The sequence below is a fragment of the Rhyacophila brunnea genome, unplaced genomic scaffold (genome assembly GCF_057557595.1).
Source record: "Rhyacophila brunnea isolate RB1 unplaced genomic scaffold, BYU_Rbru_1.0 scaffold_15, whole genome shotgun sequence".
In the NCBI taxonomy this organism is placed as follows: Eukaryota; Metazoa; Arthropoda; class Insecta; order Trichoptera; family Rhyacophilidae; genus Rhyacophila; species Rhyacophila brunnea.
In genome coordinates, this window is record NW_028232806.1 from 14,052,457 (window position 1) to 14,074,819 (window position 22,363).

A 22,363-nucleotide genomic window follows, 5' to 3' on the forward strand; every position below is an offset into this window, starting at 1 on the left:
ATCTACTAAATCTCGTTTTGCTAGAATTATATATTATGTAATAATACATTCAGCATTGAACGAGTTTCTGGTAATTGCATGCATTAATTGTTGTATCAAATACCAGCCCACCAGCACATGTAAATGGGACCGGCACCAATACATAATTTTTGAAAATACAACGGTAAAACTTGGAGCAATTTGTAAGGTCCCTCACATAGCCTTCAGTTTTGCAAATGTTTGAATTTCCTGGAGGTTTCGTGGTAGTTACTCTGGTGGTTGTTGTAGATTTGGTGGTCGTTGTAGGTTTAGTGGTTGCTGTAGGCTTAGTGGTTATTATAGGTTTAGTGGTTGTTGTAGGGTTCAACTGAAAGGAAAATTAAAACATTATTTACTACGATAATTAGTACTTTTAATTGTTTTTGGTATAACTATGTATCTATATTAGATTGCTACAAAAGCGATCTACGCGCTGCAGATCTAACATGGCGGGAGGCGCGAGACGTGGCTATTCCCCGGGGCGTGACGGGGTGGAGTAGTTGGTACATTAAATTCGTAATGGGTCTTTTCAGATAGTTGTATTCCATTCCAATTTCAAAGTTCTTCATTCCGGTACTCATTTTATACAAGATTTTAAAACATCAACGAACGTCGCATGTACCTACGTACTGTCATTTGCATTCGAGTGAATAATATTATAGTCGCAGATTAAAACAAAATTTAGTGTTGCAGCCAGATAACCACATTGTTAAAATATATTTTTTCTCTCAATTATTTATGATCGTTATGCATATAATATATAATATAATTATGACTCTAATCCCATTAGACTCTTGTGAATGGGTATCATCATAATATTCATAATATGCATTAAAATTAGTCACGTTTTATGGCCTAACTATCATTAAGTCATAAACTCAAATTAGGCTTCGAAGGATTGGTGTATATGTTATTAATGTGTTCGTTCTGTGATTTAATAATATTTTTTCATTTGGTTTCATTTTTACACATTTTATACCCCCGCATACGGTTCTGAAGATCCTTTTTAATATCTTCCATCTATGATATCCTGCTTTCTATGGCAGACTATAAATTTAAATGCTATTTGTATAATATGTAGACTTCACTTCAGAGCAAAAACCAATTGGTTGAAAATTTGGGTAAGAGTGTAAAAAATACATAGTACTTAAATAAGACATCTCCGCTTTATGGTGACTCATGTGCGTCGCTGCTTTAGAGCAGTATGGTGACAAAGCATTTTTTTGACCGAAAGTTGCAAACAAGTAAACAGATGCACATGAAAACAAAAAACAGAATCAAACACGTACCGCACAATTCTTGATTCCATTCATCAGAATAGTCAAGATAGGATATTTGCCGTTTCCACAACTTCCTCTGAAGTCATCAGTCTCGATACTCCACACCATGGCTCCACCGAGGTTATATGCTTTGATGTAATCGATCTATATGCAACATAATTAAATAATTTGCACAATATAATATAATGGTTTTATACTTTTTCCTCCAACGTGACCGTAACTGAGGTTTACTAGAGTGTGCGTGATTCATATTTTGGTTTGTTTATACTATAAGTTTGGTCTAGTCTAATTGAGAAGAAACGTATTCCCTTGCCGTCTAGACCCGCAGGTTTACTAAACACAAAATGATAATTATTCATGGTGGAAACCAGTTTGAAAATGTTGACCAAATTAACTTTAGGTTGTACAGTTTTAAGTAGTGTTGTTTGATTTAATAATTTAATTATTATTAATTAATTAAAAAAAAATTCAACTCTTTAAAAATGTTCCTCTGAGGCGGACGAAACCGGTCCAATTTTATTAATTAAAGTGGAATAAGTACTACATTTTTTACATTCATTCTACATTCAAACGATAATACAATGCAGTTCCACCATGAATTTACAGTTAACAAAATAAAAGTTTTAAGTAGCACTTCGCAGTCAACTGGAAAATGGGGACACTATTTGGATGTGATTAACGTATTGGAAAAAAACTTGTTAGGTCGATAGCCAGAGAGGAGGAGGTGGAAGTCCTGTGCTCGAAATAGAAATTTTAATGACTAGGTAGTGTTTTTCATTATATATCTACCTATCTACCTCCAAAAGACAAATGCAATAAAAGTTTTTAGGCATTTAATGCCTACATCTACTGACAATTTGGACAGGAAATGTTTTTTAGCGTCACAGGCGAAAAACCTAATTTCTACCATCAGTCAAAATTGTATTATTTACGACAGTTTAATTGATTAATTTAATAACAACATACGAATAAAATATTTCCACACTACACAATGTTGCACTGGAAAAAATATGAACCTCGACGAGATTTGAACCCGTATGACCATTGGTGTCCCGCCAATCTGTGCATTAATCAATAATTATTCTACGAGACTCATATCTAATTATTACGAGGTGATACACGAAATGCTTATCAAATTGTCTGGTGGGTATATATCTTCTGATGTGTTTTCAAGTTATGTATGTTCAATGGAATGTTACATTCTCAAAATCCTGGGAATTATTTGTTGAATAAAAGAAATAGTTTATTACCAATGAATTGTTTTAGTTGGGTGCATGTACACAAAAAATGTCAGATTATGATTATTTATATACCTATTTAATATTTGAAAAGATAGTAAACATTTCTAAGAATTTCTCTTATCTCGGCTGAATTATAAAATATAATGCCTTTGGCTTGTAAAGTATATTTATCTTTTCAGTATTAAATAGTTTAATACCATAAAATGCAATGAATTTAATCCCAAGCAGAAGTTAGAGCCCCCCATTATTAAAAAGAATTCTTATATTATAAGAAAGAATTGTGATCTACGTCTCGTGGAGATACAATAATAATTTAAGCTAGTACTCGGGAATTCATATTTGAAAACAATATATCCGTATGATTTGAATATATTATAATTTAATTTGTTTCATTAATAATCAGTAGACACAGGCCATCTGAAGTATTTTTTTTTTTTGGGACGGACTCGAATATTACAGCATTTTTTAATTACAAAATGCGTTAATAATTTATGGAACTTATGTTTTTCAGAAAAATAAGTAATGCGATGTAGTAGGTACAATGAAATATGAAATAAATGATATTGATAATATGTGCAAGAGACTTTATCGATACTTCATTATATAGAAACGCTGCTATTAGTAGATATAAAGGGTGTTTTTTTAGAGGTATAGAACTTTGAAATGGAATAAAACAAAGATGACTTTTTATATTGACATGAAATTTACTTTATTCGAAAGATGCTGTTCTGGCATTATAATTTAAATATGACTTCTGGCATATGACTGCCACGGCTGGCTCGGACGTAGTCTAATCTGGAGGTCCAATTTTCGATGACTTTTTCCAACATTTGTGGCCGTATATCGGCAATAACGCGGCGAATGTTGTCCTCCAAGTAGTCAATCGTTTTGGGCTTATCGGCGTAGACTAGCGACTTCACATATCCCCACAGAAAATAGTCAAGCGGCGTTAAATCGCCCGATCTTGGAGGCCAATTCACGGGTCCGAAACGTGAAACTATGCGGTTACCAAACGCTTCCTTCAATAAATCAATTGTGGCACGAGCTGTGTGACATGTTGCGCCGTCTTGTTAAAACCACAGCTCTTGCACATCATGGTTGTTCAATTGATGAACGAAAAAGTCAGTAATCATGACTCTATAGCGGTCACCATTGACTGTAACGTTCTGGCCAGCATCGTTTTTAAAGAAGTACGGACCAATTATTCCACCAGCCCATAAAGCACACCAAACAGTCAATTTTTCTGGATGTAACGGTGTCTCAACATACACTTGCAGATTATCATTACTCCAAATACGGTAGTTTTGTTTATTGACGTATCATTCAACCAAAAGTGAGCTTCATCGCTAAACAAAATTCGCTTATGAAAATCGGGATCAGCGGCAATCTTGTTTTAAAATAATTTTTCACAATTTGGAAACGTTGTTCAGGCGTCAGTCTATTCATGTTGAAATGCCAAACCAAACTAAATATAAATCACTTAACAGCTGACAAAATGGCCGCCAATTAAAAAATTGCTGCCAGCTTAAAGTTCTATACCTCTAAAAAAAAACACCCATTACTATACTGTTTAGAGAAATTAATGAAGCGCTTACGTATAGAGTGAAAAAATTAGTTGTTAATAGTAATATCTATAATATTTAATAATATTCCACTTTTTATATACCTATTATTGAAATCAAAGTTTAAAATTTCCACTAAACGACTTCTATTTTCACTATCGAATAACAAATAACACTTGCTCCCATGATGAGAAGGACCTGACAGCTAGTGTATTATTAAAATCGTACCAAATCTGAATGATTTCGTATATTATGTTGATACTACGAAAATATATAATATGAAAACATATTATATTATCGTAAAACCAATTCAACGAGGATTCAAATCAATGCTTATCAGCTCTGAGTAAGGAACCATATTTTTACACATTGCACAACAGCGGCCACTTGAGAATATCAAGATACGTCTGTTATATTTACCATAACTACTTAAGTACTTAAGCCAAACTAGCAATTATTTTTGAATACTTCACATATAATACGTTCCACAACGATAATGCGATAGCGATGTGGATTTGTGGATGGATAAAATGGGGAATATCGTACCTACGTGGTTAATGAAACCCTTTAGAAAAAGTTTCGTACGAAAGATACTTTAAATCGTACTTTTGTGTTTCAAGCAAGTGGTTGGAAATATTGAGTTATTCAATTTTAATATATAGGTACTGATGTTGTAATGTTTTTTTTGACATTTTGATAGGTCATTTTCAAACACTTTATATTCATCATGCAAAACATGTAAGTATATGCGTTTTCTTTTAATTGCTACTCCATAATACTATAAATTATATATCATAGTATTATTTCAATGAAATATATAAACCCGATATAAATATTTATTTCGAAAGTTATCAAAATGATACAACCATAATTAGTCGACATTGATATATTGTGTATATATAGTACCTAATACCATTGATAATAAATTATTTTATCAAGAAATATTAGATATAAATAGGTATAACACAGTTGCAGTGCCTACCATTTCTTAACAAGTTGACCTTCCCTAATAGTTCATTGCTTTATCCAATCTGGGAGTTCACACATGAAACTATAATTTGATGTTATAGTAATATGGTAGAAAAAAAAAAAAAAAACTTAACCTGCGCGTTTGTTAACTGATCTACGTATTTTCTTAAAATTCGACATCACTTCAGTTTTGACGATTATGGATTATAGCTTAAAATTGTTTATTTGTTTTTTATTTAGTGAGTAGGTATATTTCGTGATATTTCACATTAGCTGGTCCCATTGTTTACGGGAAATGACGTTTTAACGGGCTTACCTATTGAATGTATTAATAGTATGTAAGATATTCATTATGGGTTTTTACAAACACTTTAGATAATCAAAATTTGTTTTTTACTTGATCCTTTACTAATAGGTAAGAAGGTTTTCACATTATTTTATTATATTAAATTACTATATAAACGAAAATTAGCTTTTTTCGATGTCAATGTGCATTTACGATCGGTGAGTGCGCATAGTGCACGAAGAAGCCAGAAGGCATAAGCCGGGTTGTAAATAATGACTCAAATAGAATACCTAGTACAAAACATAAATCAATTAGAATTTATTGATTAATATTTTTGCCACTCGTGCCCGTCAGATATAGGGACCATTATGCCACGTTTTCCTCTAGAAGGTATATAAGGTACTTTTAAACACTTTGAACTGATTTTTGGTCCACAACTTACAAGATAGTGGCGAAAGATACGTCTAGATCACATAACATTATTTTTTTTAAAATGCAGAATACGAATCGTCCAAAACGCTCGCCAATTTGGATTAAAGACTATAGTGATGTGAGTTTTGATGGAACTGTCATTGGAACGTTGCAGTGTGTGTAATATAAATATAGCATGTAATAAAACAAAGTTTATTAAACATGTTTCCTGTAAGACTCATCAGCGTAATCTTGGTGTTATTGACCATCAAAGTGACTTTAATTTGGACTTTGCTAAATTTCTAATCTAATCTAATCTAAGTGTAACATACCGTGGATGCAAGCGCAGAATCCAATAATGCGAGTTTTTTTTTTAAATAATTGTATAACGGGTAAATTACGCCAAAGTTACACTACCTACAGAATCAAATCTACGAAAGCGCTATTTACCAAAGTTATATAATATTATAGTAGTAAATAATATTAAAATAGATTTAAGTGATTGTTATGTATGGGTAAGTGTCGATGAAACTACGGATCAAAATGGTAGACATATAGTGAACGTGATTTGTGGACGCTTAGCCGAAAATGAGGTGAAGTTATGCCATTTAATTTCAACAAAAGAAGTGATTGAAAGGTGCAATTCAGATACTTTATTTCGTTTAATGAATGATTCTTTGTTGGCACTGTGGGGTGAGAATTATGAATCTAGCAGAAATAAACTTTTAATATTATTGACCGATGCAGCACCTTACATGATTAGATTTGGCAAAAAATGAAAGAATTGTACCCAAATATACTACACTGCACCTGTTTTGCAAATGAAATTAATAGAGTTGCAGAAGAAATTATATCCGTATATCCTACCGTAAATAAATAAATTTCTAATGTTAAAAAGATTTTTCTAAAATCTCGTTCAGATTTAAGCATTCTTCCAAATATACCACTACCCCCAGATCCAGTAGTTACACGGTGGGGAACGTGGATAAGTGCTGCATTATATGAATACGTGTATTAAATAAGGCTCTAAGTACCAAAAAGTAGTATTGCCTGTAGTTACAAAATACCGAGTCATTGCAGTAAAATTTCATGAAGCAGACCTTTTGAAAAATGTGGTTTTACAGTGTGAAGCAATCACGGCAGCTTCTATAATTTTAGGTATTAAGAACTCGCAAGTGTCAACACACCATCTTCAGCCATTTTGTATTGAATGAGATTGACCACTGTAGTGCTATTTACACCATTATAAATAAAACAGGCCAATGGACTTACAACGTCGAGAGGTTTTGAATGTTTTGCTGTATTTTTTTGACTTGCTTGAGGCATTTAGACCATAGTTGAAGTTATTGGCGTTAGTATGTAGAACGTATTCATATTACGCAAATCATTTTGAAGGGATTAAATCCATAATAAACAGTTTTTATAGCCAGGCTGCATTATCAATTTCAGCTGCTTAGAATGCGCTTTGAGATGGAGATGTTGAAAATGATCTAAATTTTATTAAAAATCACTTCTCAGTAGTAAAAACATCTATGGACAAATTAGAAAAACGAGGGCTAGAACTTAAAGACAGCTTCAACATCATACAAGATCTTCAGTTAGCATTATCAATTGTGCCTGGACGTAAAGGAGAACTTATCAATGAAAAGTTACGAAATACATTAGTAAAAAAACCTGGGTACCGAACGTTGTGTCAAGTTAATAAATTATTAAAATACGAAGAAATTAACTGTACTGATGACGACAATATAAACACAATAAAACTGTTCGAAAAGTTAAAATACTCCCCGGTCACATCAGTTGAAGTTGAAAGATCATTTTCTCAATTAAAATGGATTTTGGCGGATAATCGACGTCATATTATAACACCAATCCACCTCGAGCAACTCTTCGTCGTTTACTTCGAAAAACAAAACAGTTCATCATCATAAATCATCCGATATATTAACAATTATTGTAAGTACAGACAATTCATATGAAATTTTTCTATTCAATTCATTTCATTCATTCAATAACCGTGTTTGTTAATAATATTCACCTTTTACCACATTTAGAATGAATTTCACCATAATGAAATGTATACCTAAATACATGTTTATGTAGTGACCACCAAGACACACACAACACGGTTATTGTACATTTTGCATTTTTGTTTATTGTTATTAAATCTTCGTTGATATTATTCTTTTGACTTATTAACTTAAAAATAACAATAATGGATGAAATATAATATTCCTAAATATTATAATATGGCATATATATAATATTGTGTAAGTATATAATATATAATTATCAAGCCTCGATAGCGAAGGCTGCGTGACTAGCAAATGCACTCACGACCTATGTAAACCTGCTGTTCATATTGTTTTAAAAGCACATTGCATTGTTATTTTTTTAAGATTATCCTTTGCTTTGTAATTTTATTCTTGTAAATTCTTGCTGCACTATTATATCTAAAATGTAAACATAAATTTATATACAATATTGGTATATACTACAGCTGATGATGATACATACTATCGTATGGAAAATAATTGATTTAAATTTGTCATTGGTAGGGAACCTTTTTTAATATCTGAGGTAGGTGAATTTTAAACACAGAAAATTTTTCAGTGATGAAGTTACGCTATTTCATAATGTATAATGTATATAAATCAGTCATTTAATAAATAAGGACAAATATCACCAACAAGTTAGTTCAAGTAAACAATCGACTCCCACGTTATCTATACTTAATTGACTTTTTATGCAATAATAATATGTACCTACATATTTTGTACTGTTATTCAATACAAATACATAATATTATAATCATATATCAGATAATTACTTTTTAATTACAACATTGAAATATAATGCTAATTATGTCGAATGGCCACCTAATCGGCGCGCCTTTAGCGTATAGGACGCCATTTTGATAAATTCATTCGAATGTCAGATTTATTGCAGTTACGAGTCTTGATTGGGTAGTTTTCGACAATGGCTCCATTTTTTTTGTAGTACTTATTCCACTTTTAATCAATAAATTAAGACCGGTTTTGTCCGCCTCAGAGGCACATGTTCAATTGAATCTTCCCTTGTTCAGTTGAAAATGTCTCTCTGATGCGAACGAAACCGGTCCTAATTTATTGATTAAAAGTGGAATAAGTACTAAAAAAAATGCGTATTATTAAATTAAACATTAATAAATATTAACGTAATACAATCACTAAGTGAAAATCTGAAGCAATATTATATTGCAAAATCTTTAGAAGAATGCAATTACGGCTTACGCAATACATATTAATATAATAGTAGGTATTATAATTATTCAAACTAATATTTCCAGGGATGTCTCGCATCTACATATTATGTACGCCACTGGTATTTTGAAGAGGAAATTTCTTACGATCGATTTGATGAAATTCTTCAATGTCAATAGTTTATAATCAAATAGACCAGTTTGGGCAGAGCATCCTCAAAATACTTAAATATCTAAGGAAATAAACAAGTATATGACTTTTTTTATCGATATGTAGGTACGGTATTGTTGCTTGGTAATACTAATAGGTATCAATATGATACATTTAGAACATAAAACGGGTCAGCGGACAAAATCTTTCAATATTTGTATTTATAGTAGTGGTAAGTACGCAAAAGCTATTCGATATTTAATTATGAAAAAACATGTTCTACACGCATTTTATAAAAATGGTTTACCATTACTTACTTGCAATAAAAAAAGCCATCAGTTTTGTAATGCGACCTTTTTAATTGCTATGTGCGAATTTGAATTTGTTTTATGTGGCCGCACGTCGCGTTATAATATTGGCAAGATGATTATTTTAAATAAAATAATTATCATCGCACCTGAGCTGGCAGAAAAAACAACTGACAAATTGTAGAAATCCATAGGTACTAAGAATCATTTGGGCAAAAGTCTCTTTAGGATATTGGATTTGTCCACCAATTTAATGTGTTTTTTTATAGGTTGACGGTTAAAAACGTCAAGAGGCCGGTGTTTAAAATCAGTTATCAGAGAAATAATACCTTTAGTTGTGCAGATCTTTCATTGTCATAGGACACCCACTGGTTTCCAGTTACAAGGTACGGCACCATAGCTTCGTTGTCCCATGACAATTTAGCTGCTTTGTCAGTCTTTTCAAGTATGCAAATCTAAAATAAAACCTATAATTATTTTACTAGATAATAATGCTATTGAATATACATAATTTGAAAACATCTCATGCATACACTAGAAAAAATCATTTTGTAGAAAAAAAAATACGACACCCGACGGGACTTGATCCTGTATTTCCTGGATTCGCGCCAATGTGCTTTTCCAATTAAGCTTCGGGCATCTTAGTTAATTACGACGATTTTAACTAGTAATTGTTTACATGAAGTGATTCTCGAATTGCGTTATAATCCCGTTATTTCCCGTAGGGTGTCGTATTTTTGTCTACAACATATTTTTTTCTAGTGTGTATATGCATGAGATGTTTTCAAATTATGTATATTATTCAGTATATAGAATGTTACAGTCGTGTTAAATCGTGTGTCTTATTCGTTGAATAAAAAAAAATAATTCATTAAAATAATGTTGTTCTAAGTTTGAGCAGTTCTTATCAGTCGTGCGTAGAGTAAATCATGTTGAGTTCAGCATATTTAATACCTCTATGAGTTCAGCTATTACCTTGTTTAGGCTTATAACATCTTTCGTAAACCCCCGCACTTTCCTGGGTACTCACATTTTCTATACCCAGATATTCTGTGCTTTGAATCTAACGATACTCATCAGATTTACCCATTTTGATGAACCCAAAAGGATTCGAAGCGGTGCGATACCCTTCCGCTGCATACGCGTGGAGAAAATGCTGTTCCTGTGTTCTTGTAATGTTCGTTAGTGCCGCAGTTCATAGGTGGCATTAGGTAATTACGCCCGATAATGACATTGAATTAAGTAATTAAGAGATTTACCTCATTGTATCCAAGTTTCCCAGCTTCTTGAGTGATGGAGCCTGCATTACCAGGTGCACTACATGGGCAATATTTAGTGGCACATTGGGTCGACGTGAGGGTGAATGATTGTCCATACAGACCGATGCCTATTACAAGTTTGGTGGATGGAGCACCAAGTTTCATCCATGCGTTGATACTTTCATTCTGCAAACGTGCAATAGAATATAATATACATAATGCTGCTTACTACAAAACACTTATAAGTCTGACTGTCATGGATGGCTCGAAAATCTAGTGCCTAAGAAAATACATGAAATATGTGATAGGTTATTTTATTATTGTTATATATGAAGAGGATTTGAAAAATCTTGGAACTATATATTTACTGTGACCTTTTAATTGGCCAACCTATTTTTTATATAGCTTTAGTTTTACTTTTATGTTGATACTGGCTTTAAAAACGACAAATTTTATTTATTGTACTGTTTAATAGAGCCCACGAGATATACTCAGCTTGAATATGTACATTGATAAGGATAATGCCAATATCCCATCGATGTTTTATTTATATACAAAAAAAAACAATTCAATGGTCGATGGCACAGATGTCCAAGGAAATAACCATATTCTCCATAGACAACATAGATCTGACTATACTGCTATTATGCCAAGTTGATAAAGTTTGGAGGCTAAACCGGCATGTTCGTGTGTCGTTAATCAAGAGGTGATGAAGAAATCATTACATTTTCAAACAAAATTAATATTTATTATAATATAAGGGTGTCTTTATTTAAACCAAGTACCTAGATGATGCGTGTGTTATTAAATACTACATACCACATTAAGCCCAGCATTATTTGTATTTACTTCAGATTGGGAAATAAACAGTGGAGCATTGTGTCCAGTTTTTCCGTCATATGATCCATGGAAATCGTATGTCATAATATTGATAAAGTCTAGATACCTAGAAAATATATTCAGTAGCTTAGATGTTATAATAGGTTGCGTTTTTATAGACCATATTGACCAGTTCATTGCTTGTTTGAAGGAAACTGAAATATTTTTCTTTCATCCTAAGATCTTCTGGAAAATTGTCTTCTACGAGTTTAAAGTCTAATTGTATATTATTTGTGATATACCAATTGATTAATTAGGAACTATACATAATGACCAGAACAATTGGGCAAAATTAAATATTTTTTGATTTATTATTTTGACTCGACAGTTTTTGCGATCAGAGTTAAGTACATGTAAACAACTCAATAAATAAAAACAAACCTCTGCTAATACAACCATCGAATTATGGAGGCTCAATTCTTCGTCTTAGGATCGAAAATAGTGATTTAAAATATCACTGCCTTCTAAAGATTCAAAGCCGAAGTTATCTTTTTGCATAAGACTATTTTTCAAACGAGTGGACCCACTGTTTAGCTGTGAAAATGAGATCCCAGATCGCTCAACATATTAATTTGTAAAAACACTTAATTATAAGCTTTCTCTCATTCTATTACACGATAAATAATGTAACATTACATAACAACGTATTAATACATAACTTAAAAATAATATAATCTGTTCTGTTTATCATAATATTGACAACGTCCTTGCAGTCGCAGTTAGATATTCGATATTCTATAATGTGGACTGTAGAGTATAAATAAATTATGGTCGTTTTGAACTGAATGCCATCTTGACCAACATTTTAACAAGCGTTCTAATGTATAATGAATGATATTATATACTTGGAAGAATTTTATTTACTTTGACTTCCAATTATTAATAAGACATAACCACTAAATCAAATGCACTTCAAGGTCTCCAATATACGTTAAAATAATCCGTTTTTTTCGAAAATATTAAGAAATGGTCCGATAAACGCACACGTCACTGTAGGATATCCAGCAACCGTGGGAGGGGTAGCAGCGGTAGGTACAATCGTTGTCAGCAAGTTGAACTAATAACGGCTGAAGCAATCATATCAACGCTGGCTGTAATTTCGGTAGTATTATCCTAAGTAATTAAAGAATATATAATAGAAAGAAATATATATGTGAAGGAGAAAAGTGGGTACTCACCTTGCAAGATTGGGCACATCATAAGATTGGATGACGGAAAATTCTGCGGCTGCTACAGCGGCCGTCAAAAGATAACCAGATATATCGAATTCAATTCTTAAAGCCTTGATGAGTTCCACAAAGTTTGCCTTGTCTGCCGGTGCACCCCCTCTCTGAGAAGGATACTCCCAGTCTATGTCCAATCCATCGAAGTCATACTTCTTTAGGAACACGACCGCGTCTAAAGCAAAAGCTTTTCGCAGCCCTGCGCTACTGAAAATCTGTTTAGAAATCATTTAATTATAACTGTGTTTGTCCGTCAAAACTATTTTATTTTATTTACATAAAAAACTAATATTATGGGTTTGAATCCCGGGTCTGGGTAAATCAGATGTTGTTTTTTTAAGATGTGTTTGGATCCAGAGCATGGACCCAATGAGTAAGTGCTAATACTTAAGTTCTCGTAAAATAAAAAATTGTTACGAAACCTTGTCGTGAGGTTGAAAGTTCACATCGGATTGTATAGGCAATTAAAAAAATATTATCAAATATTACGTCCGTATTAAATTCTTTTAGCTAGTTTTGTTGGCCAGTCAGAATCGGTTATGCGTACATGGAGGTTCGACTGGTTCAAGGCTCCGATAGTATTAGATTCCCCTTTATAAAAAATGCCCACACGATAAATTGACTAATTGGTATTCAACATACATATAATAATATAATAATAGTTATATTGCCCTGCTTGTTGTGTTCTTTGGTTGATTTTTGAATGAATGGTTGATGAAGTGAACGCCTGTCCGCTTTACGGAACATCATCAATCACTGTGGGTAGTATTTTTTTTTTTCTCTTTTAAATATGTCCACCGCTTCAACGGAAAAGCGGATAAATTACATGCGGTATATTTTGGAGACTAGGGTGATCAAATTGCGTATATAATAAAACGTCAAAATTATTTTCCCAACATTTCTAAATAAAATTCGTATATTCGTCGGTGTTTTGTAAAAAGGGCGAATCAACCAAAGTGCTATTTTACAGGAGGAGGATTTTTAACTTTTGACATTTAATTATTAATTACCTATGGATGATAATAAATTTCTAACAAATACATAATAAAGCTTAGAGGAACCACTGTCTTGATAATATAAAAAAAATGTATAAAATTGTACAAAAAGGCCGGAAAAATTATTTTAAATGGATATTCGCCCTTTATGTGTGATAAAAAATACGGAACAATTGCACGTTCGCCCTTAAATGTGTGGGTTTATTAGGGAATAATAGAATAGAATTGTTATAAAGAACGTAATTTCATTATGTTTATAATATTATATTATTATAATAAGACAAAACAATATAATAGTGAAAGTTAAATTAAATCAAAACCATATTCTAGTAAAGTGTTTTTGTCCTTAAAAGGCATATTATACCTAATCAAAAAAGTGATGGAACATCAGATTATTTTTTATTAAGTAAGGACAAATTAACTGGACTGGAGATACAAAATGAATAAAATTGTGTGAAATATTGTTTACACGCAATAGTTATACTGTCTGAAATATATTGTCCTAGTTCATCTTGGTTGCCATCGTTTTCACCGAGTTTCCAAAATTCCCCAAAAATCTATCATTGCATTTATAATATGTTCATTTTCTGCAGAAAAAATTAAATTGTTTCCTATGTTGAACAATATTTCCCGCCGCAGTTTTATACTCTTTTCCAGCGGCTCTCAGCTGTATTTTTTCTTTCCATAGCCTGATTTCCGGTATTTTATCTTAATGTGTTTTTTCAAATGCTTATTAATCAAATGATTTTTTAATTTACTTTCATAACAATATTTCTGCCCACAATCATTACAAATAAATGCGGACACAAAGATCCCTGTTTTCTCGTCCAAAATCAAATTGTTTTCACCACTTCGACGAAAGTGATCACTTGAGACAGCAATTGTTTTGTTGGATTGGATTTCTGAATGTTTCTCAGTAAAATCGCCAGCGAATTAGTGTGAAAAGCGGTAGCGTCACTCAATCTTTCTGCAGTAATTACACTTAATTTGAACTGAACTAATTTAACCATCTGTTGTCCTCGAGACAATCTGAAATACAATAAAATAACGAGTAGGTATCATTTTTTCGTAATTTTAAGCGTGTCAGAAAGGTAATATAAATAATATCTACGTCTCAAAACATGCCTACGAGCGGTTAAGTACAACATATTTTTAAAAAGAATGAATATAATATTATTAAGTAGGTACGAGTATGTTATGTATAGATACGCAAACAATAATAATATGTCAATGTAACATTACATATCGAAACCAAAATTACTTAACAACTTACTGTACAACACGAAAAATTAAACAAGAAAACTTACATCTCGCTCATTTTGAGGTAAAGTATGTTGTATCACTCGATGAATACTGTTACCAAATATCATAATGCCTAAATCCCCCATCAACAATCCTCCAATCGACAGAGTTGAGAATATAATGATAATATTATTGTAACTGTAAATGAGTCAAGGCTAAACGATGATGCACAGCGAAACAAACAAAAAGTACAAGTAGAATAAGTAAAAGTATCTGTTTCTAGGCAAACGAAGGATCGAGGGTAGGTACGGCCAGTCGGCTACCTACCCTTCAGCCCTTACGTCGCCTCCAAATACGATTCGCTACCTTTTTCGCGCCACAGCGCGCCTTTACAAATGTTATTAACAATTAATTGTTTATCGTCAAGCGAAATATACTTACTTAATGTCCCTGAATCGGTGTTTTTAATAAGTGGAAAAGTGTAAATCAACACCCTCCGTAAACCCCTACCTATCAATACTTAATATTGAATACGAATGCTGTTCAATTACGCATCAGCGACATTGAGCTACTTTACGAGCTGCTTGTTGGTGAATTTACAATCTGCCTGTAAAGTCGCCCAGTGTCATTATCGAACAAGCTAACAAGCAGATTGTAAACAATCTACCGAGAAAAGTTGAAAGCCGGTCAACTTTACACGCTACACGCTGGCGTGTGTGCCTACTGCGAATGGAAAGTTTTGCTTGTCATCATCACAATCGCAGTAGCTGAATCTCCCGCTTTTAAATTCGCCAACAAATAGCTCATGAAGTTGCTCAATGTAATTGACGCATTTGTCGAAAAACCAAATAACTATATTTCAAACGATTGTTTAACAAATTGTCAACTAAAACATTCTTTTATCACTAATGACTCGATGATATTGAATTTACAATCTGTTTGTAAACTCGCCCAGTGTCATCATCGAACAAGCTAACAAGCAGATTGTAAACAATCTACTGATAAAAGTTGAATTCTGGGCTACTTTACACGCTACACGCTGGCGTGTGGGCCGATCTGTGTCTGCGCAGTAGAGCGATAGTGGCAAACCAGCCGGTAAAAAAAACGAACCACTCAATACGTCCTGTCAAAATAGTACCAAAAATGATGGTTTCAAATCACTAGCTTGCTGGCTTCTAAGCGAGTGGAAAGTTTTGTGTGTCATCATCACAATCGCACTAGCTGACTCGCCCACTTTTAAACTCGCCGACAAGCAGTTTGTAAAGTATCTCAATGTCATCGAACCATAAATTACACTGAGTAAACTTCTAAAAACAATCCCGCCAATAAGCTTTGTCATTAGTAAAATGACAAGAATGATAGTGACGTTGGGCGAACTTGACAATTTTGATTTAACAATAGTCACATTGATATGTAGGTGGATATGCAGGAAGGGCGAATATCGCATATTCGCCCGTACATCATAACACTTACCACTACTTTAGGACAGATTTTATTTTAAAAGGTCTAATATGTCACATTCGCCCTTTATTCATAACACAAAGTGGATATTCGCTCTTACGATTATTGTTTTTAAGTACTTTCCCGTAGAGATACAGGTTCGCCGTTTTTACATAACAAGGCTAGTGAGGTACATATTGTGTTTTCATTAAAATCTCAATTTCGCCAAAATGGTTGATTCGCCCTTTTTACAGAACACCGACGAATTATGTATACTATATAATATGTGTATAAACTTTTTAAAATTGAGTAGGTATGTACTTAGAAATAGCTGAGAAAGTATAATCATATAGAAAATTGTAGGTACTCTACTTCTTTTAAAGGTTCTATATTTTTATAATATATACCAGAGTTATCATGGTGTTACAGCAACTAATCCGTCGAAACAAAGATACGATTTTAAACAGTAGTTTCTTTTCAAGAGTATCCCCACAAGCAAAAGTCACCGCACGTTAATGTATAACTATTATGATTGTATAAAACTAATTGATTACCTGAGAGTAACGAGCAGATCCTTCATTCCATCCTCCCATAGCGACTAAGACCTTGAGTTTTGGATTGGCAACCTTCAAGTTGACTACCTTTGAAAAACCACCTGAAAAATCCAGTAATACTAGTCCATTTATTAAGTTTTATCAGTAAAAGCTATGAGAGCAAAAAGTCGTTCTTAAATAGCTAATCATCAGTTCAGAGTTTCTTGTTTTCTCTTCTCGCATTTGAAAAAGATAAATATAGAATGATATACCAGTACATATATTATATTGCTTTTTCTATGTAGGTAACTCCAGGCAGATGCATTATTGTCTACCGTTTTATACTGGCGTCTTATAAAATAGATGCAAATAAACAGCTACAAGTGAAAAAATATTACCACATCGGCACGTCTAACATTAGCGTATTTCATTAATTAGAAGAATGGGGAAACTAAAAAAAATCTTTTAAAATATCAATTACAATCATAATTATCATTACATAACAAATTAGGTTGAAAAATCATTGCTAACGGATATTTGTTTTAATTTATGTCCCATAGCCAGTAGCTCATTTTGTGACGTAAAGGCTCAACGTGCTGACTACTTAAGAGGCCACACACGATAAAGTAATGACAATGAAACTAAATTTTTCCAAAAGTAGTAAATGCAGGAAGTTTGTTATTGTTTGATTAAAATTTTGTAAGAAATGCGCATATTTTTGAAAGTTTAAATATAATTTAATGACTTTTTGACCAGCTTCGGAGGTCTTTTAAATTTTCTGATATATTGGTTTTGTCATTTGCGTCAAATATATGTGATTCGCGCTCTTTTCATTTCGATGCTCACGTGTATTTTCTTGATATAATAATAATAAGTATAAAATGGGACCTTTCGTGGTTTCAAAAGTATGTCAAAATCGCGATTTTTTTATAAAACATCATCGAACTGGTCCGATATTTCTTCGCAATTAGTCTGTTAGTCTGAAAATTTGAGGTCTTTTTTTGCTTAATTTACATGTATTTACGCTCCATTTTTATAAAAAACCTTTTTCTTCAGAATTTTTGTTTTAAACAAAAATCAACGTGTGATAGTTGAGTATTCAGTATTAGGGACCTATCCCACATCACTATTATGAGTTTGGAATGATTGACCAACATTCAAGTATGAATGTATATCGATTATAATATTTGTGTAGATAAAGTTTTTTTAGGGACTTACCCAACCCGTAATCTTCTGTGAGGTCAGCATACGGATCTAGGATTTTGATGAGGCCACTGTCTGTGACAGAGACGAACGCGTAGATCAAGTGAGTGCAGAGATTTGCAGGGAAGTCAGAAATTGCAAAGTTTCCTACTCCCGGTCTATAGACTGCCCAGCTTCCGAAGTAGCACACCATTTTGTCTTGGAATATTGTAAATTGTCTTAAATGAGTGATCATTACTTACATGCGTAGGTACATGATTATTATTATACTTATTTGGATATTATGTTCTACCTTTGATAACTGAGGAATTGATTTGGAAATGTAAATGATGACAGTTAGCACATAAATTGACAAACGATAAATGAAATAGGGAGGAAGATCATGTTAACGCGTGTGTTTGAACATGTACCTAACTGAAAAAAAATATTTTTTTAAAAACGGTACATGTTCAAACACGCGAGTTACCATGATCTTACTCCCTACTTCATTTATCGTTTGTCAATTTATGGCTACGGCCGTATGTTGTAGCTAAGCCACTGAGAAATGCCAATAGAAATCGGGTTTTTCAAAAAAATACTACCTTATTCAATATTGGTCAATAATTATTATGAAGTAAACATTATTCGTAGAATGTTTATCACATTTGAATGGTCAAAGACATAACTTCTAATAAGTATCTTTAGAATTATCTGCCTAAATGATCCTGATCTAAAATGCCTAATTCTTGTCAAATTTGGGATGACAGAGATTATCAATAAAATTTTTCATCGTAAATATTTCACTATAATAATGTCGACATAAATTTTACTAATGGTTTTATAGATGTTTTTAAAAATTAATAAATATAAAAAATCTAAACACCACTGCACATGGATGTACTGAAATATGACTATATTCTAAAACATTAGATCGAGAGGTTTAAAAGAATACTATTTTATGTAATAAAAATACTTTATGCAGTCATAAAATGTTTAAAATAAATATAAAGGATAATAAGGCTTCAAAAGTGTATAAATAGATTATCTACAACGTTTAAGGAATGTCCAGGATCATGCTTTGAAAATAGGATAAAACCTCCATTTACGCGGCGCACGTCCCCCCTTAAAATTAAATAATCTTTAACACTCTTAGAAATCTTAGAACCATTCCTATTAGGAAAAAATCATAGAAAAATAGGCCACGCAAAGATAAAAGAACTCATCCGGACAATAAAAGATGTGAGTTTAGATCCCACTCAGTCCAACTTTTTTCTACGTTTTTTGTAATAGGTATGCAAGTTTTTGAGATATTTCTAAATAATGTATTTTCAATAATATATTATAGTGAAGGGTTACATGAGATACTGTTATAAAATATTATTAGGTATAAGACATGAATAATGACATGAATGAAGAAGTAAATTTATGACTGAGCGAATCCCCATAGTATTATGTTATAGGTATTGTTAAATATTATAGCAATGATTGTTTTTTTATGTAAATAAATAAGGGATACCTTTAGATTAAATACTGATTAGACAAGATTACGATTTATTATTTAGTGTCATGAATTGTAATATTCATATTATAAAATCCATAGTTTATGATGTTTTTGTAGAACATCTGCTGTATATGGTATCCAAATATTCTCACGGTGACCCTAGTCCGTGTGAAGACTTCACAAGTACAATAAACCTATTTGCAGTAATCAGCCTATAAATTGAGCATGTAGGATGTAAAAGAGGACTCTTGATTCAGATACCATACCGATAAGTCGTGTTAATTACCTGATTATACGATTATCAATTGAGTGATCCAATACAGTATTTTAATAAGATAAAATCGTTATTGACTAATTTTGGATAATTATAGCAGCCTGGTTAAATTATGATATAAAATATGGCTAACAAGGTGGTAACGTATATACATACCTGGAGTGCTATTGGTCGGAATGATAGAGACACCGACGAATAGAAAAAAAGCGGCTAAGCCGGAAAATTTAGCTGTGAAAACCATTTTTAAGGTCCTCTTAAAATTTTGAATGTCAACTAAAAATTAAAATAAAATTTTATATTTATATATAGCGACCGTGAGATGCAATATATAAGATAAGAAAAGAAAAATAAATGTAATTAATTAAGTTTATGGCAGTCGTGTCTTATCAGTGGCTTAATTTTATATTAAGATATTATAATAATAGTAAACATCCCTATTAGAGTTTAGAAGAATGTAAATCTTTTTATTTTTAATATTTTTGATGTCTTTTTATTACCTACATATCTTATTACAATATGTCCTTCTTCTTCCGTAGTCGCAACTAGCCTTGGTCACCTTCTCCGATTATCACTGTTGGGAAGCGTTCTTGTCTCTTTTTACCAGATTCCGAACTCTTTACCTGACTGGTCTTTTCCTTCTGAGTTCTCGTATTTCTGGTATAGAGATCGATGCACTATACTGGCATCGGGTGGCGTGACACAAAAGTTGCGAGTGGTCGACTAAAAATGTAGCAGTTTATCTTCAGGGGGTATTTATTCCCCTTGGTCAAAATAGTGTCCCACGACAGTCGCCGAGATAGTGTTCATTTTTATAATATACAGACAAGTGAACTCTTAATGTCAGAGAAATCAAAAAATTGCGACTAGCGCATGTTGGACATAATGAGGAAATATCACAAAAGAAACCAGTCTATATGTAATAGAGGTCACTAAGTAGATGAAATGGTAATGGGTCTGACTTGTCACTCAGCGAATTGACAACCACTGATCAAATTCCGTCATACAGTGATAACGAACGGGCACTAAACGTTTACAGGAATGCCCAAGACCCGCTCATAAAGTTAGATTGATGTACGTGGCAGCAAAGTAGAGTGGATGGAGCTAAGGGAAGCATTCATCCAGCAGTGAATCTACCCCGGTTGATTATGATGATGACATCAAACGCTAATAAACGCTAACTGCCAAGCGATCTGAGTGACGAGATCTTTGCATTCGCAGTATTAAGCAACAAAAAAAAATCGCCTTTGTGGGGTGTTATAACCTTAATAGGTTAATAGGTCATGCTTCTGATAATAGTGACGACTTTTGAATTTACAAATAAATTCCTTGGTTATAGCTATATAACGACTGGACTATTGTCACGAACACGTTTAGTGTGCCCCTGAGAGGACGCTCCCATAAGGAGTGGTACCATCCAACCGCTCGATCTGATCAAAATAGTCAATGTACCACCGGTTATATAGCGAGAAGCTCACGACCCCCGACAAAGACGAGCCATATATGATGTATGAGGAAGTCCTACAGTTGCCCCAGCAGGTTCCACTGCTCCTCAGGGTGAACTGTAGAAGAGATAAGTCGGTCATAAGGACCATGAAGAGTGATGGTAAGAATGTAAATAACGACGGAGTAATAATAAGGTAGTAATTAAAATTCAATTAAATAAATAATTGATAGGTATATAAATGTTAAATTAGCATAATACTGTATTGGACTTCGAGTAGATATAATAATGTAATTAAGATAAATGGATCTAATATTGTATAATTGCGATGATTAGGTATTGTCAGCGTGTGTAATTGTAAACCGACATTAATATATAAATCTGTACCTATAATTAGAATATAATGTTGACATAGTTCGATCCACGAAATTAAGCTAGATAATAATTAATCAATATTTTAATTAATTTAATTAGACGAGAATCGGTCCAGACCTGGGCTCTGTACGTAGCATCTACATAGCATCTAAGCCACTCACGAGGTACTGTATACCTCTGGCATCTAATTTTCATCACTCTCATATTAATACCATACGCGTGATCCGCACATCCAGCGCGAGATTGCCCCGCGGGATTTCTCGCGGATCATGTGTGTCATATGAGCAGCCTTGGCGCTGCGTTCGCTGGTCGGTAACCGGACAGTTGTCTCCCTCGCACAACTGGATCAATTCCCTATCCCGACCGCGGCCACAGCCGATTGGCTCATGTGTGGAGCGAAAACCCGGTTACGCAATCCATGACAGCCGCGAGATCTCCATACAAACACATTATCAATGATAGCTAGAGCTGCGCGTGTCCGATCAACGTGAAACTTAAAATGACGTATGCGTCTATGGACCGCGGAGATTTTGGTTATTTTATAGTACGCGT

At 33.1% G+C, this 22,363-nt stretch overlaps 1 protein-coding gene across 1 annotated transcript; it reads right to left on the reverse strand.

Annotated features, from left to right (window-relative positions):
• Positions 1 to 323: 323 nt before the first annotated feature.
• On the reverse strand, positions 324 to 20,249 carry LOC147074936 (putative chitinase 2). Its single transcript, XM_085943274.1, has 9 exons — positions 20,152 to 20,249; positions 18,257 to 18,439; positions 17,060 to 17,160; positions 12,784 to 13,043; positions 11,546 to 11,672; positions 10,727 to 10,912; positions 9,797 to 9,922; positions 1,313 to 1,442; positions 324 to 346 (listed from the first exon to the last, which is right to left on the reverse strand). Exons 1-9 carry the CDS (start codon positions 20,234 to 20,236, stop codon positions 324 to 326), a joined length of 1,221 nt encoding a protein of 406 aa, XP_085799400.1. The 5' UTR covers positions 20,237 to 20,249.
• Between the last annotated feature and the right edge of the window lie 2,114 nt (positions 20,250 to 22,363).